This window comes from Stenella coeruleoalba (genome assembly GCF_951394435.1).
Source record: "Stenella coeruleoalba genome assembly, chromosome: X".
NCBI lineage: Eukaryota > Metazoa > Chordata > Mammalia > Artiodactyla > Delphinidae > Stenella > Stenella coeruleoalba.
In genome coordinates this window covers 55,622,689-55,646,822 of record NC_137152.1, presented here as the reverse complement: position 1 = coordinate 55,646,822, position 24,134 = coordinate 55,622,689, and the positions used below count along the sequence as shown (strand labels likewise).

The 24,134-nt window shown below is 46.5% G+C and overlaps 1 protein-coding gene across 3 annotated transcripts; it reads right to left on the bottom strand.

Moving 5' to 3' along the window:
* Positions 1-274: 274 nt before the first annotated feature.
* Positions 275-23,821, bottom strand: GCNA (germ cell nuclear acidic peptidase). Of its 3 annotated transcripts, none has more exons than XM_079910496.1 (12): positions 23,268-23,362; positions 21,946-22,041; positions 21,735-21,789; positions 19,617-19,663; positions 19,177-19,213; positions 12,747-12,829; positions 9,052-9,420; positions 7,826-7,901; positions 3,850-3,994; positions 2,515-2,653; positions 1,307-1,511; positions 275-998 (listed from the first exon to the last, which is right to left on the bottom strand). In XM_079910496.1, the coding sequence occupies exons 2-12, from the start codon at positions 22,004-22,006 to the stop codon at positions 749-751; spliced, it is 1,467 nt and encodes a 488-aa protein (XP_079766622.1). In that variant the 5' UTR covers positions 22,007-22,041; positions 23,268-23,362; the 3' UTR covers positions 275-748. The 3 variants fall into 3 exon arrangements, with proteins under 3 accessions (XP_079766622.1, XP_079766624.1, XP_079766623.1); XM_079910498.1 differs by having other exon boundaries at positions 9,217-9,420; XM_079910497.1 differs by lacking the exons at positions 21,946-22,041; positions 23,268-23,362 and adding an exon at positions 23,443-23,821.
* Between the last annotated feature and the right edge of the window lie 313 nt (positions 23,822-24,134).

Sequence of the window (24,134 nt, the reverse complement as noted above, 5' to 3'; positions counted from 1 at the left end):
TGCTTTGGCAGACTGTTTTGGCAGAAACAGAAAACAAATACAACGTTGATTCCAGTCTACATCCCAGACAGCTCCCAAAAGTGGGGAGGTTGTTGAAGTGCTTATGGGCAGTCACAAAAATCCAAGAGAAACCCTAAACGGAGGCTGTTCTTCCAGACACATCCTGGAGAGCCTGAGAGGTCCGGGGGCTTAGACAAAGACCCAAGGGTTTGTTCTGCTCTGGACATGGGTTGTCAATGAACAGACTTTGCTAACAAGTGAGCTGCAGAAAACATTTGTTTATTTTTATTTTATGAACAGTCACATTGTTCAGGTGGCTTCATACAATGTCAAGAGCAACTAAACTCATGAAACATGTCTGTATTTCACTTCCAGGTAGGTGTAACAGGTTACATCTGACAGCAGCTCTGGTTTTGAAGTACTGTCTTTAAAACTTGTTCTCTTCTCAGCATGCCTCATTCTCTCAACGTGCCACTCTCCAGACATCATTTCTCTTTTGCATTTTGCTCTACATGTTAAAACTACAGCATCTAAATAAGACCCAAGGTAGATCAAAAGTGCTTTTGGGTATCAGCACAAAATGGTTAGCAACAGAACTCTTAGTGAAGAACAAACATCATTAACAAAAGGAAACTTTTAAAGAAGGATTTAAATTCTAATATTCATAACTTCACAGCATCAAAGATATCTTTCTAAAACTCCTTACCAATAGATGATTCACCTCATACAAATACATTCTCAGATAACCTCAACGAACCTGGCTTTGTTTTTTGGCAGTAAAATCCTTGCTGAGCTTTCTCATCACATCCCCATGACCTATCCCTGCCGTCTCCTTCCTGACTATTCTGTAATTCTCCTGCACATACTTGGCAAATGGTCTCACATGGGGCTTAATGGGGGTTCCATCTTTACGAGTTAATGGCAGAAGGACCAGAGAGCCGCGGCACCTGGCACAGATGAAGCGCTCGGTGTCCAGTGATCTGGTGTAGCGGCCGACCCTAAGGAGGAAAGAGACACCACACAGCAAACAAATCAGTCACTGTACGTCCGCATCTTCTCAGAGCTGCTGCCCCTGAGCCCACAGCCAGACTTCTTCTGTGGGATCTCAGCAAGTGGGGCACCAGGCAGTGGCCGTGGTCAGGCTGGCTCAAAGCAGAAGAGAATGGAGAAAGAAGACATGGAAAGGAGTAGAGAAGTTTTACTCCTCAAGTCAGATAGCCATGTACTTCCTGATAAAACCACTGAAGACTACGTGGAGGCCATAGTAAAAACGTAATTGGAAAAAGTCTGAGGAGAAGGGTCTTACCTGAATTTGCACCGAGTACACTCATAATGAATCCTGTAGTTAATCTTGTAGTTATGGCAACGGGTGACCTTGGGCAGCTCCGGGTGCACCATATTCAATTTTCGGGCATAATACTTCCATGCATCACCATGAGAATCACGGACGCCATCGAGCAGCCAGGAGGCTGCGTGGCATATCTCATGGACCAAAGTATCCCGGAGTCGGTCTTAGAAGAGGAATGAGATGAAATCATGAGGCTTAAACCGATTCCCTTCTGGTCTGTTACCCAACCACCCCTAGACTCTCCACCCCATCAGACACATAAGCATATGTGGGCAGGCAGGAGTGTTATCGCCCCAGGATTCTGAAGGTGAAATTTCTACTGAATTCAACCCGATTTTATTAATGGCAGAGAGCCTCAGCGGAGCAAGTGTTTTTGGAAAAGCTCCAATGTGCTCTTTTTGTGGGACACTGCTAGAAATACATCCAGCTGAGACCCGGTCGCCGCCCTCCAGGAGCATAAAGTGGGGTTTGGTCAGGAGAAGCTCCGTGGAGAAGCTGGGATCTGAGCTGGGCTCAGATCAATTGACTAGACTGGCAAAATTATCAAGGTCTTTCTAGGTGTGGTAGAGAAGGTGAGCCAAGGTTGGGGTCAGGAAAGCATGTGGTCCATTTTGAAAGCCAGCGTGAAGAAAGCCTGGCTGGAGCACAGGTGGAGTAGTGAGAGACAAGACTGGCCACATGGAGGGGGGCAAAGTACGATGGCCTCGAAAGCCACACTCGAGGCACTGGCAAGCCCAAGGTTTCCTAGCAAGAAACTGCATGGAGCAGGGAGAGAAGTGAGGTGATGAGGGTCCATAGCTAGGCAGAGGCAAAGACAGAGAAGGAATGATGATAATAGGAGAGTCATTATGAACATCCAGTGATTGGCTAGATATAGGGGACCTTGAACCTCGGTTACTGGGAGGATGGAGATGCTGCCGCTGGCAGTGGGGAGCTGCAGAGAGAAAGTTAGGCCCGGAAGAAATATGGACGAACTGGATTCTTGGTGGTGGTGAGACATCCAATAATAATGTCCTCTAAGCAACACACAGTAGGCCTGTCCACCCAGGAGTGACAGGGAAAGCTGTGACACAGGCGGCCAGAGAACACCAGCACCCAAGAGTAACCTCCCAGGCGCCATATCGGATGTAAGTGCAGCAGGGGAGCTGCCCAGCTCCTGCCATCACCTGCAGAATCGCAGACTTTCTGAGAAATCTCAATCTTAGCATAACGCTGCCTCTTCGGGTATCGAGTCTCGCCAGTGGTGCATAAACCAGCAGTTCTCAGCATCTTTTTATTCCAGCCGATGTCAATTTTCTCCGGCATCTGAGAACAAAAAGCAAACAAGAGCGAATCAGAAAGTGGTTCTAAGCAGACCAGAAAATATCAACTCAAGAGTTTTGCAAATACTAACATTCTGGGGAGAATAAAACCTAAGCTGAAGCCCACGTAAAGATGAGACTGTTGCAAGCACGTGAATGCAGGCTCTGTGCTCCCCTGTATGGAGACAAAAGTCAGGGGCAGCCAAGGAGAGAAGGACACTTCTGCTGGGCTAGGAGATGGAGCCCGCACATGAGAGCCATGAGGCACAACTAAAGCTGCAACTCAGAACACTTAAGGTTCCACTCATCAGAGTTATCTGATGTAACACCACTGTCATCAGAAAGGGCACCAAAGGCTGGGGAACCTTTAGAAAGATCTAAGAACATTCCCTGCAGGAAGTTTTGTCACCAGAGTCAATAAACTCTGGAAAACCTCATGACCGCAGGTCTCTCTGCCTCCAAATTCTCTCCGATCCAGTCCACACCACAGGCTACTGACAGAACAACTTCTTTCAGCAGGCACTCCACGTTACATCCCATCCCTGGGCAGTGGTGCCTACTGATTTCAATTTAAGTTCCTCCAACCCGACTCCCAAGGCCCTCCATTAACCAGCCCTACACTAGTTAACATGTACTGCTCACTGTGTCATAGGCCCTGTTCTAGGCACTTCAGGGGCATTCACCTATCCAGGCTTAATGGTAATTCTGTGAAGTAGTAGGTGGTAGGGACTAGGGTACTAGGACTGCCCCTATTTTACAGATGAGCAAACAGGGGCTCAGTAACTTGCCTAAGGTCCCACAGCTCTTTCCTAGTATCCTTCAACACGAACCCTCTCTTCCAGATAGTCAAGCTTCAACACTTGCCCTCTCCTCCTCCACTGTTGTTCTCGCCCCTTACCATCCTTCAAGACCCAGAAGAAGTCTCACTCCCTCCAGGCAATCCTATTTCCCAACCGCTCAGGCTCTCAGTGATTTCTCCCTCTGCTGATCACCTGTGGTAGTAACAGTCTGGACCATATACTGTAACCCACAAAACATTCTGTGTCTTTCACGTATGCATGTCTCAACTCCCCTCCCCATCTAAACTGACACTTCTCAAGGGAAGGAAATATACAGTTAGTACATCTGCACACCTTCCAGCTCCCAAGAGAGCTGGGCATACAGCAGGTGCTCAGTAAGTGCTTATTTCATCGAGTCTACCTTTTTATCAAAGACAGAGCTGTTACACAGAGCGTAGATTTTCTGAACCAGTTCATCCTTATTTTGCTTGAAATTCTTTCCAGAATACTGCTTTAAGTTCTCAATGCCACGCAAGAAACACCCAGGTATTTTGCACTCAGAATGCCTGCAAAGGTAAATTCAACTGAGTTTTGTAGAGGGAAAGAAATCAGTAGAAGAAATGCATACATACAGGTCATGTCAAGAGAGACTTAGGGAAGACTTGCTGGTCCCGCTTCCTTCCAGCTCCTGCTACAAGGGCATCTCCTATAAGATTCCATTCATAGCCTTTTTCTCGTCACTCCCCGCACACTGTCAGAGACATGAAGCCCATGGTTCCAACCTCAACAGGGGTGATCCCACATCTGGATCTGCAGTCTCCACCTCTTTCCTAAGATCTGCGTTTACAACTGCCCAGTGCAAATTTCCAACTTACTAACCGGAGTATGTCTCCTGCTAAATGTGTTTAATGGTTCAACTTCTGTTATAACAGGCTAAAAACCTCAGAGACTTTTTAAATTCATTTTTCCCTCACCCCACATTCAACTAGGCACAAAGACAGACCACTGTCTCCTTCACATCATCTCTTCCAGCCAGCCCCTCCTTTCCACCCTGCTGTCACCATTCTAGGTCAAGTTCCTGTCCTCCCCTCTATGCCTTGCTACTACAGCATCCCGCTGTGTTCCTCACCTCCAGGCTCTTTTTCTTCTAATCCAACCACACACACACACACACACACACCTCTGCAGATTAATTTTCCTAGGCCATGTTCCAATGATGTCCCTCCCTGGCTTTTCACTGACTGTCTGGCCTAACATTCAAGGCCCAGGTCAACCTGGTTCCAACCTCTGTTTCCAGCTATCATTTCCACTCTGGCCAAACTGGGCAACCTAAATGTTCCCTGGACATGAACCGATTTGTCCATGGCCTAGAATAGCCACACCTCCACCTCTACTGAGACCCACCCTCTGTGGAGCACTTCATCATTTGCTAAGAACTTCCTTTTGCATCATCGTATTTAATCCTCACGACCACCCTCCAAAGAAGCTACTACTATTCTTACCATCTCCACTTTGCACATGACGAAACTTAAGTTCAGAGGTTAAATGACTTACCCAAATTTCACAGACACTGAATCTTTTGACCCAAATCTCACGGTATTTCCATTAGACCACTATTGCTGCCCCATCTTTCAAGGCCTAATTCAGATGCACAAAGAACACTGCCGAGCCCATAAAAAACTCACACATGTAATATCTATTTATTTAAACGGAAACTTTTTTTTTTAAAGAAGATGTTGGGGGTAGGAGTTTATTAATTAATTTATTTTTGGCTGTGTTGGGTCTTCCTTTCTGTGCGAGGGCTTTCTCTAGTTGTGGCGAGTGGGGGCCACTCTTCATCGCAGTGCACGGGCCTCTCACTGTCGTGGCCTCTCTTGTTGCGGAGCACAGACGCGCAGGCTCAGTAGTTGTGGCTCACGGGCCTGCTGCTCCACGGCATGTGGGATCCTCCCAGACCAGGGCTTGAACCCGTGTCCCCTGCATTAGCAGGCAGATTCTCAACACTGCACCACCAGGGAAGCGCCTAAACTGAAACGTTTTTATCTTGGCTGGAACAATCCACGAGTCCAAAGAGATGAGCCCACAGAGCTGAAAAGATGATAAACCAGTAGCAAACAGAGGGAAGTGTTTCTGACCTGAAACCCTGAGACTGAGATTTTGCCAAGACGCTCATTAACCCTTAAGTCACAAAATAAAACCCTATGAGAGTTGCCCAGGGTGGAGACAGAGGGAAAGTACCAGAGAAGATATAGGCAGCTAAAGTAACGGACTTCTGCCCCACAGTCTGATAAGGGTGACTAATATTTCTGCCTCCAATTATTTAGTCCTGAAAGCAAATTTGCATCAGAAAAGGTGGCAGATAAAAACCTAAACCATCTGCAGACCTCAGCAGAGAGCGTGATGCCTGCGTGTGTCTATACTCACATCAAGCAGCTTGTGGCTTAGCAAGCCTTCACTTCAGTGGTAATGCTGCTTTACTGCAAACTGAGTATCTCCACATCAGAGGAACCAACAAGACCCCAGACGCATGCATCAGACACCATGACCAGCAAGCAGCCTGCACAGGAACAATGCTGAGCACAACAGGAAGCCTACAGACTGAAACAGGAAGCAGCAAGGCAACAGAGAAGAGCCCAAACAGGCCAGCCTCCTGATATGAGGCAGAGGACAATGACACAAAGGAGCAGCTTCTTCCTTCATTTGTCACACTCTACCCAAGACACATGTCCCTTAGAGGCAAAGCAGCTTAAATATGGATCTAGGAATCCAGAGAACAAGCTTTGCTGCAAGGGGACCCATCTAAGACATGACACGCCGAACCAAAGAGAAATGCAGAAACAGAGAGCCTCTCTGCTCAAGTCCAAGTTTCTCTGTTGCCCCTACGCCTGACACATCATTCTTCTTCTCCCCTTAAGATGCAATTATTGGAGTTCCCTGGTGGTACAGTGGCTAAGAATCCGCCTGCCAATGCAGGGGACACGGGTTCAAGCCCAGGTCCAGGAAGATCCCACAGGCCACGGAGCAACTAAGCCCGTGCGCCACTACTACTGAGCCTGCACTCTAGAGCCCGCGAGCCACAACTACTGAAGCCCGTGTGCCTAGAGCCCGTGCTTCACAGAAAGAGAAGCCACCGCAGTGAGAAGCCCGCGCACGGCAACGAAGAGTAGCCCCCGCCCGCAGCAACTAGAGGAAGGCTGTGCGCAGCAACGAAGACCCAACGCAGCCAAAAATAAATAAATAAATAAATTTCTTAAAAGGAAAACACCATATGTTTAAAAATAGATGCATTTATTGCCCCAAAATACAGGTAAAAAAAGAAACGTACAGTCCTTCAAATATATCCCTTCTTTTGTAAGATAACTCAGATGTAAGTATAAATTACTCCTGAATGCACAGAAAAACAAAGAAAAGTATGCTCACTATATCATATTTTTAAGAGAAAAAGTGAGAAGTTCCTGGAACCTAAGTGAGAAAATCCATTTTTTTTTTGCTTCCTTTGAGCATTAACATGTCTGTGGTCTAAATGACCTGTTGTTTTCAGTATCAATATAATATCTAACATATAGCTTAATAAAGATAAAGAGACTATTTATTTCACCTTAACGTTTAAGCTTTAAAAATTTGCAAGAAGGAGCTTCCCTGGTGGCGCAGTGGTTGAGAGTTCACCTGCCGATGCAGGGGACACGGGTTCGTGCCCCGGTCCAGGAAGATCCCACATGCCGCGGAGCGGCTGGGCTTGTGAGCCATGGCCGCTGAGTCTGCGCGTCCAGAGCCTGTGCTCCACAACGGGAGAGGCCACAACAGTGAGAGGCCCGTGTACCGCCAAAAAAAAAAAAAAAGAATAAGGGTCCATCCAGAACACTAGAAAACCCTGGAAGACAATCTTGACTGCCTCCCCCCAATTCCAATGGATGGGAACACATCTGTTCTGCCTTCTCACCATTCCCACCGCCTTTGCTTTTAGTTCAGTGCAAACTGGTGGCCATGAGGCTGTATCTGGCCTGAAAAAAAGGATCTTTAGCTACACATCATTGTTTAATCTGAGTGGAAGGACAAAGGAAACCTCAGGGGCCAGAGCTCCTGTGGCGAGGGGAGGGTAAAAAGGCTCCAGTCTGCCCGGAATCGCTGAAATCTGTGCAGAGTGCCCACGCCCCAGCTCTGTTGGGGGAGGGGGAGGGAGGGCACCGAGGCTCCTCCCCCCCCTTCCTCCTCTCCTCCTCCTGCCGCTTCTGCCCTCCCCATTCAGGGAGGTAAAACTTGTGCCGCCCCCCCCCTCCCCACCCCAGCAGACTTCTTCATCCCCTTGAAAACCCCCACACGTGACCAGTGGACAGCTTTGCACGTGACAACTATGCAGTCAACTCCTGTGCCGTTGACCGTGAGCAGTACATACATACCCAGGCTCGCATTTTTCAAATTCTGCTGCTCCGAGTTTCTTCTTTAAAGTCCCATGCTTCTTTGCTCTTTTAACAACTGAAAAGAGAGTAGTTTGTTTGTACTCTGAAAACTGGTACCAACCAGCAACTCACAGAAAGGTAATCTCAGGAGGAGCCCTCACAGCCAAGCCCAGAGCAGCACATATACACTCAACGCTTCTCTCGGAAGTGGGCACCCTCCTCCGTTAGTCTGCATGAAAGATTTCACCTACGCGAGTAAGCAGAGTAAGCGGGATAGGATTCTGTCCTAGGCGCTGAGGACTATTATGAGGCTACATGAATATGCCTTTGGAGGTTAGACTGTGGGGGCGACTGAGGCACGTGCAGTACCAGGAATGGTGTGGCATAACTCACGCACTCACTCTGAGGAAAAGGCCCCCATCCTAGGTGGCACCTTCATCCAATGTGCAAGCCAAATCTTTCCCCTTTTGTCTAGCACCCATACTGCCGGTTGCTCTAGCCAGAAATTCACGTATCAGGAGTTAGTGCCCTTCATTCATTTATCTAAAAAACTTATTAAACGTCTAGTACGTGCCAAGTACCAGGCTAGACTCCAGGAGAGACTAAAGGATGAGTGAGAGCCCTCCCATCAAGAGGCTCACCATCAGGACTTCCCTGGCGGTCCAGTGGTTAAGACTCTGTGCTTCCACTGCAGGGGGCACGGGTTCGATCCCTGGTCAGGGAACTAAGATTCCGCATGCCATGTGATGTGGCCAAGAAAAAGAAAAGGCTCACTATCTACTGGGAGGACAGATTCAGAAACGTACTTAACACAGTTGTGTAAGTGCTTTACTAGTGACAGGGCCTAGGAACTTTGGGAACCTGGGAGGGAGGAGCACCTCGGACTTACGGCTTTCTACAGCAAGTGGCAATTGGGCTGGATCCTAAGAAAAATGGGATATCCTCAGGACAAAAAATTGCAGGGAAAAAGCACTGCCAATGGATGGAACGGCAGATACTAAGACACTGGAGCATGAGGACGACACAGGTGTTCCTCGCCCTTCCCCAGAAAGAGCCTTCTCACTGGGATGGCTGCCTCCCTCGGCCACTAGGAAGCTGCTGAAACATAGCGGAGGGTTAGTAGACAGGACAAGCAGACTCGACAAGACAGACGTATACGGGGGAAAGGGCACCCACTTGTGGCGCTAGCCTTAGTGGGACAGGCATACTTGGTTTGATTGGCTTACCAGGTGTCACAGGTATGTGTCTGGTTTTATTTTTCCTTTTCCTTGGTTTTGCCACCAAACGTACAGGCTCTTCATCACTTGACAACTTTCCAACTGAAATCTCTAGCTCAGCCTTAGGATCATCACTTGGTGGCTGGCAGACATTTTCCCCAAGATCCTGCTTACCAACATCATAAGATGGTTTGTGTAGGGAGATAGCAAACTCATTCTTCTTTTTCTCATTTGAGGGAGTTTGGTCCTCATCACACGAATCATCTTCTATTAGCACAGGGCCCTCCAAATCATCATGATCATCATCATCATCAGTGATAAGTATTGGAGACTCCTGGGGTGGCTGCTCATCGGTATCAGACACTTCCAGAATCTCATCTGAAATTCAAGAGACACAATGATGTATAAACATACTCCCTCCACCCCCACACCCTCAACTCAAGTTCAGATTATTGAGCACAAATTAAACAAGTCAGGGGCTTCCCTGGTGGCACAGCAGTTGAGAGTCCGCCTGCCGGTGCAGGGGACACGGGTTCGTGCTCCGGTCCAGGAGGATCCCACATGCCGCAGAGCGGCTGGGCCTGTGAGCCACGGCCACTGGGCCTGCGCTCTAGAGCCCGCGAGCCACAACTACTGAGCCCACGTGCCACAACTACTGAAGCCTGAGCGCCTAGAGCCCGTGCTCCACAAGAGAAGCCACCACACTGAGAAGCCCACACGCCACAATGAAGAGTAGCCCCCACTTGCCGCAACTAGAGAAAGCCTACACACAGCAACGAAGACCAAGTACAGCCAAAAATAAATAAATAAATTTTTTAAAAAATTAAACAAGTCAGGAACTGTGATATAATGAATCCTAGGTAAGAATCAGTTATTTAGACGATTTTACCTCTATTACTTTTTTATTTTACTGAGAACAGTGACAGATAAAATAGCAATCCAAACCCAGAGGCAATTTTCAAATCACATTTCTCTGTAGGTGCTCAGGGGTTCCCACAGGTCCGAAACTTGTATATTTTCACTGGGCCAGAGCAAAATATGAGAAATCAGAATAATAAAGTGGGTTTGTTTTTCTTTTTCCCCTATCAAGCTAGCTTTCTATAATTTAAAGGACTGTCCTTTATTTTGAGATTATGTCCTGACTAAACTTCTGGTGCTCTTTACCTTATGAAATTATGGTGATAGATGGTAGTTGGAGTTTATTTCCATCATTAGACAAATTAAAAATTGGCAACTCTATGTTAGTCACCAAAATTTCATTTTTTAACTAGTCCATAAGTCTGAAGCTCTCAAAACCACTGATGTGAGAGTAAGGAGTTAAGTTCTGATGCCAGCACTGAAAGGCCTTGGGAACGCTGAGACTGTCCCTGCCCTCACTGAGGATCCATCCCTTTATCTGGATACCAGGGGCAACGTGCCTAAGACTCAAGCTCTCTGCAGTCTGCTCAGGGTTCAACTTCTAGGTTTCTATGATTCTGGATGTAAAAAATATAAACCACAGCATGAGCAAGTTGTGAAAATATCTTTATGGTGCAAAAAACTCTGTATCCTAAAATTGCAGATTTGGGATAATATATTTTGAGTCTCATCTATGATTTAAATTAATTATCAAAAAATTTCAGATATGCAATAAGGAAAGAGAAAGCAGTGGGTGTTCCTATGGTAAAAAGTCATCCTTCCTAGAAGAGTTAAAGTTTTCCCACCTGCAGCTGAAATTCTAAGCAGTAGGGACACAAATGAACTCATTTACTAAACAGAAACAGACTCACAGACCTGGAAAACAAACTTCTGTTTACCAAAGGGGAAAGGTGTTGGGGGGAGGGATAAATTAGGAGTTTGGGATTAACGTATACACACTACTATATATAAAATAGCTAAACAACAAGAACCTACTGTATAGCACAGGGAACTATATTCAATACCTTGTAATAAACTATAATGGAAAAGAACAGAAGAAAGGAATATATATATATATATGCATGTGTGTATAACTGAATCGCTTTGCTGTGAAACTAACACACCTGAAACTAACACAATATTGTAAATCAACTCTACTTCAATAAAATATAAATAAATAAAAAGTAGGGACACACTGCTTACAATCTGTAAAAAATGACTCTGTACATTGACAAAGGTTTCAAGTGAGGTTGGAAGTATGTGTTTAAGCTTCTTGGGCCTTTTTTCCTGTAAAACTGCCTAAATTCACTACCATAACAAAAGAAATGGCATGTGGAGAACAGTAAAGAAACATACAAAGACAGTCCTGTTGAAGCATTCTTCATCCCACTACTGGGATGGATGCTACCGGTCAGAGCAGCCTTAGTTGAAAGTTCATCCTCAAAAGACGATGGATCTTCTGATTCAAGGAGTTAGCAACTGGTGGCCTATGGTGATAAACTGGCCTCTGGCTTTGTCACTCAGGCCCCTACTCTAAAGCTACCTCCCTCGGGGCTCCCTCTGCATTACAGTAGCTTGTCATGTTATACCCCCTACTCTGCACCTGGACCTCTGTCCTGCTCAGGCAATCCACTCAGAGCTAGAGAGGAGGGAAAAAGGAAATGAGAGGGGACAGGTGGTGAAACAGTAGGAAATGCAGGTTCCAAGCCACCTCTCCTTTCCCTTCTCTGATATCAGTGGTATATCTGAGGTAGTTATCAAATAAGTAGCCAGTATTTTTAAGGGTGCCAGTACTTTAAGTAGGTGCCTGTGTCTCATGCCCTACACCAGGTACTTAGCAAACAGAGATCAATAAAATACTATCCCGGGCTTCCCTGGTGGCGCAGTAGTTGAGAGTCCGCCTGCCAATGCAGGGGACACGGGTTCGTGCTCCAGTCCAGGAAGATCCTACATGCCGCGGAGCGGCTGGGCCCGTGAGCCATGGCCGCTGAGCCTGCGCGTCCGGAGCCTGTGCTCCGCAACGGGAGAGGCCGCAATAGTGAGAGGCCCGCGTACCGCAAAAAAATAATAATAATAAAGAAAGAAAGAAAGAAAAATAATAAAGAAAAATAAAATACTATCCCAAAGGCTTAAGAAGCTCCTAGTCTTCCTATGTCTCACACCCACTGAGCAGGTTCTGAACTGCGAGTAAAACTCCGTGCCTCCCGAAAGGTGATGAGGGCCTCTGACTCCTAAGAGGCAAGGACCTGCTATGGGAAACAGGCTCTAAGAAAAACAGGACTCTCTAGAAAATATAAAGGGGGTAGCAAAAGGCAAAGACAAACAGCTAGACAGAGAAAACAAGCATTCCTCTGAGAAGTCACTGCCAGCTGGCCCATAAGCCTCACACATGAGCCTCCATCAGGCTGGAAAGAATGCGCCCCTGTCTCTTACTCCTCCTTCCTCCTCTCTGTCATCCCCACATACAGGGAAAGAGGAAAAGAGCGGAAGGCAGAGGAGCAGGGCAACCTTCACGCTAATCAGGCTGAGTTCCTGACTTCCCTCTGCTCCCGCGATGTAACGCTGGGTAGCTAAGAACTCTACTGAGGGCGATGCCTGGGGTCTAAGGCAGCAAGAACAGTTGCTGCTATGTTAGGAAATTGACCAGGCGGTGCGGGGAACCCAGCCATATCCACATCCAGCACATAGGAGGAAAAAACAGTGGCACTCACTACGAAATTATTCAGCATAGAACATTTGCTGACTTTCATCCTGAGATGACTGTGCATGGTGAGGCTGCATCTTCTCTAAGTTAGTAGTATACTTGCCTTTGCAATGTATTTCAGCTATCTTAGCTCTCTTTTGCTCACAGAGGTTTTCATCGTCAGAGTCTGAGTTGATCACCACGTAGCTGAGTGATGAGACAGGGAAAAACAAAAGAGAAGCATGAATGCAACATTCTTCTTTTCATGGCATTTTCTACCTTTGTTCCAATGAGCATAATCACTTTGAAATGACTTGTTGGTTTCCCACAGTAACTCTGTTCCCCTTCTCCGGAACTCCTCAATTGTTATTCCTGATTTTCCATCTTTCCTATCTTCATACCAAATCTTTCCATCCGTCTCAATCCTTTCAAAAGGAGGAATGTGTCAAGTACTGAGAGACTGAAGTGGGCTGTCAGACGGTATGTGTTCAAATAGTTTTGGCGCAGGGGGAAATTGATTAAGGAAAAGTTTATTTAATTGCCATTTCTCTTTATCCACGTTGAGATCCCCCTGCCACAGATACAGAGAGGCAGCCTCGGCAGGGAGATTTCTCCTGGGCGCCACTCTTTGCAGCCTGAAGCCAGCACCGCCCTCTCTAATTGATGGATTGCTTTGGCAGGAGTCCAACTCAGCAGTATCCCTGTGCCACCCAGGATGCCGGTGGTGAGCACGCCTCTGGGACCGTCGTTCTCAGCTGGCCCAGGTATTTGGGTCAGAGGTTCCAGAAGGCTGAAATTCTCCACCTTTCTGTATTTCCCAAACAGTGTACAATAAGTGTGATATACCTTTATGATGAGACAGAAAACTACTTAAAACACTGCTAGAGGACTTGTCTGTACCAGTTACAGGCACAAATCTATTCATCCATTTCCACCATATTCACCACTTTTTTTTTTTACATCTTTATTGGAGTATAATTGCTCTACAATGGTGTTAGTTTCTGCTTTATAACAAAGTGAATCAGTTATACATATACATATGTTCCCATATCTCTTCCCTCTTGCATCTCCCTCCCTCCCACCCTCCCTATCCCACCCCTCCAGGCGGTCACAAAGCACCAAGCTGATCTCCCTGTGCTATGCGGCTGCTTCCCACTAGCTACCTATTTTACGTGTCCTAGTGTATATATGTCCATGCCTCTCTCTCGCTTTGTCACAGCTTAAGCTGCCAAGTTGATGGGCCTTTGCTCTCCTGTTGACCATTCATTCCATCCTTAAAATTCTCTCTTTTCTTGATCTCTGGGATACTGTTTGGTTTTGGTTCTCTTCTCACCTTTTTTGCCCACTCCTTCTCACTCAGTTCTCTTCCTCACTCGTTCCCAGGCTTTATCCACACCCCTTTCATGCCAATCCAATTAATTCCTAAGGATTGGGTAAACATTATCCATCCGCCAGCCCAACTTTGCTTCTAACTTCTCGCTCCACAGTGCCAGCTTCCTACCTGGATATCCTGTGGGGAGGGCCGATTTTTAGTCAGTCTCCACAGGTACAGCCTCACCAACTGTTTTACTGATGGTGTCTATTCGAACCAGTCAGGCAGCCATCCTGACTAATCCCTGTTTGTATCTATTGACTGTAAATGTTTTGAATATCAGCCCTGCCTATAGGCCCCTCAATTTCAGCATACCCAAAACTGAACTCATCACCTCCTCCCCAAATTCACCCTTCCTACAATATCCCATATACAGAAGCCTCCTGGGTCTGGACCAAGATCTGTGGGCACTCCTGGCAGACCCATTGAAATGGATTTTCTTTACATATTTGTTCAACATCTACCTAGTGGAGGAAGGAAGAAACCAATTTTTCTACTTAAAAATTGGATACTTTTAAATTTATTATTAAACAAGGGCTCTATAATGTATAATATTGTAAACCAGAGTATTTCTAAGGATCCATGACATACCATTTAAAATGTAAGGGGTGGATCGTAAAGAAGATGGCAGAAGAGTAAGATGTGGAGATCACCTTCCTCCCCACAGATACACCAGAAATACATCTATACGTGGAACAACTCCTACAGAACACCTACTGAACGCTGGCAGAACACCTCAGACCTCCCAAAAGGCAAGAAAGTCCCCACATACCTGGGTAGGGCAAAAGAAAAAATAATAAACAGAGACAAAAGGATAGGGACGGGACTTGCACCAGTGGGAGGGAGCTGTGAAGGAGGAAAGGTTTCCACACACTAGGAAGCCCCTTCGCGGGCGGAGACTGAGGGTGGCGGAGGGGAAAAGTTTCGGAGCCGCGGAGGAGAGCACAGCAACAGGGGTGCGGAGGGCAAAGAGGAGAGATTCCCGCAGAGGATCGGTGCCGAACGGCACTCACCAGCCCGAGAGGCCTGTCTGCTCACCCGCCGTGGTGGGCGGGGCTGGGAGCTGAGGCTTGGGCTTCGGTCGGAGAGCAGGGAGAGGACTGGGGTTGGCAGCGTGAACACAGCCTGCAGGGGGTTAGTGCACCACGGCTAGCCGGGAGGGAGTCCGGGGAAAAGTCTGGACCTGCCGAAGAGGCAAGAGACTTTTTCTTCCCTCTGTTTCCTGGTGCGCGAGGAGAGGGGATTAAGAGCGCTGCTTAAAGGAGCTCCTGAGACGGGGGCGCGAGCCGCGGCTAAAAGCGCGGACCCCAGAGATGGGCATGAGACACTAAGGCTGCTGCTGCCGCCACCAAGAAGCCTGTGTGCGAGCACAGGTCACTATCCACACCCCCGCTGCGGGGAGCTTGTGCAGCCCGCCACTGTCAGGGTCCCGGCATCCAGGGACAACTTCCCCGGGAGAACGCGCGGCGCGCCTCAGGCTGGTACAACTTCACCCCAGCCTGTGCCACCGCAGGCACGCCCCCCACTCCGTACCCCTCCCTTCCCCCGGCCTGAGTGAGCCAGAATCCCCGAAGCAGCTGCTCCTTTAACCCCGTGCGAAGAACAGACGCCCTCCAGCGACCTACACACAGAGGCGGGACCAAATCCAAAGCTGAGCCCCAGGAGCTGTGAGAACAAAGAAGAGAAAGGGAAATCTCTCCCAGCAGCCTCAGAAGCAGCGGATTAAAGTTCCACAATCAACTTGATGTACCCTGCATCTGTGGAATACATGAATAGACAACTAATCATCCCAAATTGAGGAGGTGGACTTTGAGAACAAGATCTATGATTTTTTCCCCCTTTTCCTCTTTTCGTGAGTGTGTATGTGTATGCTTCTGTGTGAAATTTTGTCTGTATAGCTTTGCTTCCACCATTTGTCCTAGGGTTCTATCCATCCGTTTTTTTTGGTTTGTTTTTCTTTAAAAAAATTCTTTTTTCTTAATAATTATTTTTTATTTTAATAACTTTATTTTATTTTACCTTACGTTATTTTATTTTACTTTATCTTCTTTCCTTCTTTCTTTCCTTCCTTCCCTCCCTCCCTGCTTTCTTTCTTGCTTTCTTACTTACTTACTTACTACTTTTTCTCACTTTTATTCTGAGCCGAGTGGATGAAACGCTCTTGGTGCTGCAGCCAGGAGTCAGTGCTGTGCCTCTGAGGTGGGAGAGCCACCTTCAGGACACTGGTCCACAAGAGACCTCCCAGCTCCACATTATATCAAATGGCGGAAATCTCCCAGAGATCTCCATCTCAACACCAGCACCCAGCTTCAATCACTGACCAGCAAGCTACAGTGCTGGACACCCTATGCCAAACAACTAGCAAGACAGGAACACAACCCCACCCATTAGCAGAGAGGCTGTCTAAAATCATAAGTCCACAGGCACCCCAAAACACACCACCAGACGTGGACCTGCCCACCAGAAAGACAAGATCCAGCCTCATCCAACAGACACTCGTCCCCTCCACCAGGAAGCCTACACAACCCACTGAACCAACTTTAGCCACTGGGGACAGACACCAAAAACAATGGGAACTACGAACTTGCAGCCTGCAAAAAGGAGACCCCAAACACAGTAAGATAAGCAAAATGAGAAGACAGAAAAACACACAGCAGATGAAGGAGCAAGATAAAAACCCACCAGACCTAACAAATGAAGAGGAAATAGGCAGTCTACCCGAAAAAGAATTCAGAATAATGATAGTAAAGATGATCCAAAATCTTGGAAATAGAATGTACAAAATGTAAGAAACATTTAACAAGGACCTAGAAGAACTAAAGATGAAACAAGCAACCATGAACAACACAATAAATGAAATGAAAAATACTCTAGATGGGATCAATAGCAGAATAACTGAGGCAGAAGAACGGATAAGTGACCTGGAAGATAAAATAGTGGAAATAACTACTGCAGAGCAGAATAAAGAAAAAAGAATGAAAAGAACTGAGGACAGTCTCAGAGACCTCTGGGACAACATTAAACGCACCAACATTCAAATTATAGGGGTTCCAGAAGAAGAAGAGAAAAAGAAAGGGACTGAGAAAATATTTGAAGAGATTATAGTTGAAAACTTCCCTAATATGGGAAAGGAAATAGTTAATCAAGTCCAGGAAGCACAGAGAGTCCCATACAGGATAAATCCAAGGAGAAATACGCCAAGACACATATTAATCAAACTGTCAAAAATTAAACAGAAAGAAAACACATTAAAAGCAGCAAGGGCTAGTGCGAAGCAGCCGCATGGCACAGGGATATCGGCTCAGTGCTTTGTTACCGCCTGGACTTGAGGATATGGGGAGGGGGAAGGGTGAGCTGTGACAAAGCGAGAGAGTAGCACGGACATATGTACACTACCAAACGTAAAATAGCTAGCTAGTGGGAAGAAGCCGCATAGCACGGGGAGATCAACTCGGTGCTTTGTGACCACCTAGAGGGGTGGGTTAGGGAGGGTGGGAGAGAGGGAGACGCAAGAGGGAAGAGATATGGGAACATATATATAACTGATTCACTTTGTTATAAAGCAGAAACTAACACACCATTGTAAAGCAATTATACTCCAATAAAGATGTAAAAAATAAATAAATAAAAATAAAATGTAAGGGGCAGTGATGGAAATTCTGCATCTTTGACTGTGGTAATGGTTACACTACCACATACGTTTGTCAAAACTCATCAAACTGTATACCCAAAAAGGGCTAATTTTTCTGTATGTTAAGTCATTCCTCAATAGACCTAACTTTAAAAGTATAAATAATAAAACTGATCGTTTCCAATAGATAGCTTTATACAATGCATTATTCAGTTCCGGTATTTCAGCTGACTGCAACTGCTGACTTTAAATCACTTTCACACATTGGTGTCAAGCTTGGTGGCTTGCATGTTGCAAAAATAATCAACAGAGGTAAATCAGAACTAGCTAGAAAAACATTTTCCCACTTGACAGCACTATTTCGCCTTGGGTGGGTGGGTGGGGGACAGGAATGGTCAATTCATATTTCTACAGGAATTCAAGGAGTTGATGTGGAAACCACAGTTATTACAGTTTTATTCCAGGAATTTTTTTTTTCTTAGCACTTCCTATAGTTTGGCACCTGGGCAACACCCCTTCATCTAGCAGAGGGCTCCTAAATAGGAAAAGTAGTAGATAATGCTGACAGTTAGGTTAGAGCCGGATCACAGAGGACTTTACCTAGTGGGTTTACCAGTTTGATTTCCCTATGATAAGCAACTTGAATAGAGAATTAGTATGATCAAAGCAGTGACTCAGGAGATTAATCTGGAAGTGCGATACAGACTGGATCAGAGAAGGAAGAAATCAGGGTGAGGAGCCCACTTAAAAAGCTCTTGCACGGGAGCTTCCCTGGTGGCACAGTGGTTAAGAATCCGCCTGCCAATGTACGGGACATGGATTTGAGCCCTGGTCCAGGAAGATCCCACATGCTGTGGAGCAACTAAGCCCGTGCGCCACAACTACTGAGCCTGTGCTCTAGAGCCTGTGAGTCACAACTGTTGAAGCCCGCACACCTAGAGCCCATGCTCCGCAACAAGAGAAGCCACCGCCACGAGAAGCTCGCGCACAGCAACGAAGACCCAAGGCGGCCAAAAATAAATAAATAAAATAAATAAATTTATTAAAAAAAAAAAAGCTCCGCACAGATACAAGAGTAAAAACTGATAAAGGCCTTATAGTAGAGACTGGAAGTTAAGGGATGGTTCAGAGAGACTTTTTTTTTTTTTTTTTTTGGCGGTATGCAGGCCTCTCACTGTTGTGGCCTCTCCCGTTGCGGAGCACAGGCTCCGGACGCGCAGGCTCAGTGGCCATGGCTCATGGGCCCAGCCACTGTGCGGCATGTGGGATCCTCCCGGACCGGGGCACAAACCCGCGTCCCCTGCATCGGCAGGCGGACTCTCAACCACTGCGCCACCATGGAAGCCCCCCAGAGAGACATTCTGAAGAAACTGCCCAATTAAATAATGGGCCATGGATAAGAAATATATTTTGAACCCAGTTGTGAGACCAAACACCCATTATGACCCTGAACATAGGATTCACAGAGAAAATGTGATGTTTATTCTTAAGTCATCTTACCAGGAACATTGTTCCTTAAAAAAGTCAAATTTCACTAATTCTCCTACTCACCTGATGTTCCTTTTCTGCAGGTTCATTCCAGATACAACTGACACAGAGAAAGAAACAGGGCATCAGAAAGCATTTGAAGCATAATCAAATCTGGTTACCCATGTCTTTAACTCCCTAAAACCAAAGTCCATAAATTACAGCTAGTCAAAATTTATGGTGGACTCTTACATCTCCCATGAGAGAGAAGAAATAAATGTAAGGAGACCTTGAATGAAAAAAGTAAAGGAAGCAAATTGGAAAAGAAGCACAAAGAACTTCCTCTGCTCCTCATAGTAGGAAAATAAACTTTGCTTTGCCAATCTAGAACCAACCCTAGAGGAGACAAACCTAGGACAGCTTACATCAAATGTCCCAAATCACATTTTAGTCATCTCTACGGAGACATGGCTAAATTATGCTTTAAATTGTAAATTACTGCTCTTTGAGGGGACTCTACTTACAGTAATCAAGTTCTTCATCACTGCTTGAGTCCACAGTAAGAATGCAACTGCAAAATAAAATACATTCTGTTTTAAAGAAAGGCTACTAACGTCATAAGCAACCAAATGTCAAAAATCTCAAATGGAAAGAACCATCAATCAGAGTTTCTGAAATGCAAAAAGGTTTTAAGGGCTTATGAAATGAAGATCACAATAGGGTAGGAGAAGAAAAATTAGAAGGCACAAGCTGCTCAGTCCGTACTGCACAAAGACCGGACAAGAATGTTAGTTGAGTATCATTAGCTATCAGTGAGAAGCCTGTTTTTTGCCAAGTGGTATATTTCTATTTAAAGATATGAAAGTGAATTCTGAGAAAGGGACCACAGGGGAAAGGACTTGAGGATGCAGAGTTTACAGTTAAAAATCAAAAGGGCAGGGCTTCCCTGGTGGCGCAGTGGTTGAGAATCCGCCTGCCAATGCAGGGGACATGGGTTCGTGCCCCAGTCCGGGAAGATCCCACATGCTGCGGAGTGGCTGGGCCCGTGAGCCATGGCCGCTGAGCCTGCGCGTCCGGAGCCTGTGCTCCGCAACGGGAGAGGCCACAACAGTGAGAGGTCCGCGTACCGCAAAAAAAAAAAAAAAAAAAAAAAAAAAAAATAACATGTACGATGCAACCACATTTTTGCACTTACGTATATGTATACAGAAATTAAATAAAATTGTCCTAAAAATGAAAGAAAAAGTCCTAGTAGTGAAATTACTGGGCCAAAGGACATGGGCATTTAAAATTTTGACATTGCCAGATTGCCCTCCAAAAAAGGTTGCACCAATTTATAGTCCCACCATGACTGTATGAAATTTCCCTACAAATTTGCCAACACTGGGTATTATCAAAAATTTTTTTTAATCTTTGCCAATCTGATATATGAAAAATGGTATCTCACTCATTTAAAATTCTTTCATTTCTTTAAGTAAAATAAAATTAAAAGTTGAATAAATTTTAATGTCTGTGGGCCATTTGTATTTTTTTCCCTGAGAACTACCTTCTAAAACTTTTGCTCATTTTCTGTTTGTTCACCTTTTTAAATTGTTGCTTTTATTTATTTATCTTTTGGCTACACCACGTGGTTTGTGGGATCTCAGTTCCCCGATCAGGGATTGAACCCCAGCCATGGCAGTGAAAGCCCGGAATCCTAACCACTAGGCCACCTGGGAACTCCATAATTGTTCCTTTTAAAAGTTCTTTGTAGATTAAGGAAGATAGCCTTTTATCATAAGTAATAAAAATATTTTTCCAGTTTGTTGTCATTTTTATGCTTTTGTTAGATATCAAATTTAGAAAGACCTTCCCCACTCCAAAATTACTGGAAACAAAATCCAGCTATATTTTCTAGCATTTTTAATGGTTTCATTTTTTATTTTTAAATATTTTATCCAAGTGTAATTTATTTTGGTATAAGGAGTGATGAGGTAAGAATCCAATTCTTATTGTTTTCCAAATGGTCAACCAATTATCTTCGAATTATTTGTCAATGAATCCATCTTTTCCCCAGTGATTTGAAATGTCATTTTTTTCATCATGAACTAAATTTTCATATGTATTTGGGTCTATTTCCAGACTCTCTAGTCTATGGTCTCTACTTTCTCCCATACCAGACACTTATCTGTATGCTTATCTTACCTGTGAAGGAGGAAAACAGAGCAGTGTTCTGGGAGAATGAAGACTTAGAGGAGATGAGGCAACTATCCTAAAATACCTATCCCAGAGAAGAAAAATACTTCACCTGCATACCTCAAGAGGGCAGCACTGCGAACACTGGGAGTAACAAAAGGACAGATTTGAAGTTCACCAGAATGAAGAACTTTCTAGAAATTACACATATTCAACACTGCATTGTGTTGCTTCATGAAGTTGTACACTCCTGGCCACTAAAAGAGCTGTTATACAGAGGATTCATGCATTGGATAGAAACTGGACTCCCATGATTCTAAGCTCTCTTTTCACAATTCTCATTTTATGACTAACCAAATTATACACTCTGTAGACTCTAAGTGACATAAACATATACTTTTTGAGAAAGTCGTTTTGCCAACAGAGTAAGACTAAACTAAGAGAAAAGAGAATTTTTCAAATCTCACCAATCATCATCCTGGTTCTTCCAACGCCCATCCTCTGCTTTGGACATGTCCACGTCTGTAGTCAGGACAAGGATATACGTTTGAAAGGAAACCAGAACCAGTTAGATGTTTCTACGTTCTGCATTTACCTTTGAGCAGCTTCTTCACCCCAACTTAAAGCCAAAACTTTGCTCTATGAAATGAGAAGTATTTAAATTTGTTTATTGCTGACCTTTCTCCCACCTTGCCCCACCAAGGTTCTTCGTTGATCCATTAGAAAGCCCAAAGCCCATAGCGGCCCCTGATGTTAAGCCGCCTCAACCACCACCTGTTATAGAGATGTGCAGGGAGGACAATCGTTCATTTATCAACCCCCAGATCAATTTTCTCCCCACTGTAAGGCTTTTAGCATGTACTACTCTGTCCCCGGCCCAATGCTCTTCTGACCCTAAATGTATTCCCACCACCCCCTACATCACCACCGGCGCTCCCCTCTCCCCACATCTTCATTCCCCCTACTTCCGCCTCATGCCCCAAGGAAGTCTTCCATCAGGCTTTCACACGCTCCCACCCCCCACACCCCGCCACCCCCCGTACCCTCCACCACCTCCCTACTCCTGCTCATAGCCAGGCTTACACAGACCAGGCCACACCCTGACACACACCTCAATCCAACTCACACTCTCCCCACCCCCCTACTCGCACGGGGAATCAGGTCACCTTCCCCCCACGCCTCCACGCCTCCACCAACTTCCAACTTCCGCCCCAACGGGGCCTCAAACTCTCCTCCTCACTCCGCCTCACCACCCCTCCGCTCCACCTCCTCTCTAAGCCCCCTCCACCTCTCCACCTCTTCCCTGCCCCCAACCCCCCGCCCCCCACCAGCTTTGCACCAATCAAGCCTAGACCCCTCCCCCCTCTTGCTCAGACCTCAGACACCTCCACTCACCCCCCCCACACACACACCCCTCCATCCCCTTGCTCCCATCTCCTCTCCCCAGGAGGTCTTACACCAACAGGCCTAGGCCCTTCCCCCACTCCGGCCTGGAGCCAGTTTTGCACCATTAGGCCTAGGCCCCTCCCCCATCTCAGCACCCCCAGCCAGCCTTGCACCAATCAAGTCTCGACTCCTCTACTCCTCCCCCCACTCTCGCCTTCTCTCCCCAGGAGGTCTTACACCAACAGGCCTGGACCCCTCCCCCCTCCTGGCAGCTTTGCACCATCGGTCCTAGACCCATCCCCCCATCTCGCCTCCCAGCGCCCCCAGCCGGCCTTGCACCAATTGGGCCTTGACTCCTCCGCTCCCCGCTCCCACGCCCGTCTCTTGCCCCTAGCTGATCAGGCATCGACCGCCCCCATGCACACCCCTACCCATCCTCCACCTGCCCCTACTTCCACACATTACTCCAACCTCTATCAGCCTGCTGGCCTTCCACCACTCAGGCCTAGAGTCCCCCCTACAACTGTACGCCACCTCCCAGGCCTCTACTCCCTAATGCACCAACTGGTTACCTCTGCCCCCCATCCCCCGGAGTTAATATCACTAACACACACAAAAAAATTCCTTCTTCCAAAAGCTTAAAGTGGAAACGGGCAAAATATTTTGCCAAAATCTCAGTCTCAAGGCTCACGGACAGTGTCCAGGGCTTATGGTGGTCCTGACTTTAAGTCAGCTCAACTAGGACGAGCGTGAAGATTGTTTCTGCTTCGGTACTCTCCCTTCACCTACCTGCTTCTGCTGCCTCTGGCCCAATCGAATCGCCGCCGCTCTCCTCTGGGAGTGGAAGGTGTGCAACGCCCCGAGCAATTGTGAAACACGCTGCTTTTATAGAGCCCAGGCTCAGCGGGAGATAGGAACTGACGTATTCCCGCCCTCCCTGTACCCACCTATCACAGTGCGGTAAACCAGGCAATTTTCGCGGTTATGAACTCAAACTTGGCGCCCATTTATAGTGCTTCCGGAATCAAGCTTATCACTTCCACGAGGTATCCCTAATTTTACCGGAACGTACCATTTCACGCACAGGGTACAAGCCCATTTTTGTAGTTTGGCAATCCCTAAATTAATTTTTGGGGCGACAGGGAAAAACCGAGTCGAATCCTCCCGAACAAAGTTTCATCCTTGTGAGAACTTGGATAAGCGAGCCCCATTCCTTGCTTGAACTGCCCAACTAAGTCCATTAGCCCCCCTCCAAACAAAGCGGAGGCGCAGGGAGGCGCAGGGAGGCGCGGGGAGGCGCGGCGAGGCGCGGGGAGGCGCGGGGAGGCGCGGGGAGGGGGGTGGAGGGAGGGGTGGGGGAGGGGTCAGACCCCCTTAATAAGAGGGAGGCAGCAACTCAGAAGTGCCAGGCAACACTGAACTATGATGTTTGCTTCCAGACCCCTCCGAACTCCGGAGATAAAGAGAAATTAGTTACTTGA

Bases quoted from the DNA above. Each gene is read 5' to 3' on its own strand.
- GCNA (XM_079910496.1), bottom strand. From the start codon at position 22,006: ATGGGCTTTGGGCTTTCTAATGGATCAACGAAGAACCTTGGTGGGGCA. The intron at 12,830-19,176 runs GTGAGTAGGAGA...CTCATCACTCAG, and splicing joins CTGCAGAAAAGGAACATCAG to CTACGTGGTGATCAACTCAG. The intron at 9,421-12,746 runs GCAAGTATACTA...CTTGAATTTCAG, and splicing joins AGCTGAAATACATTGCAAAG to ATGAGATTCTGGAAGTGTCT.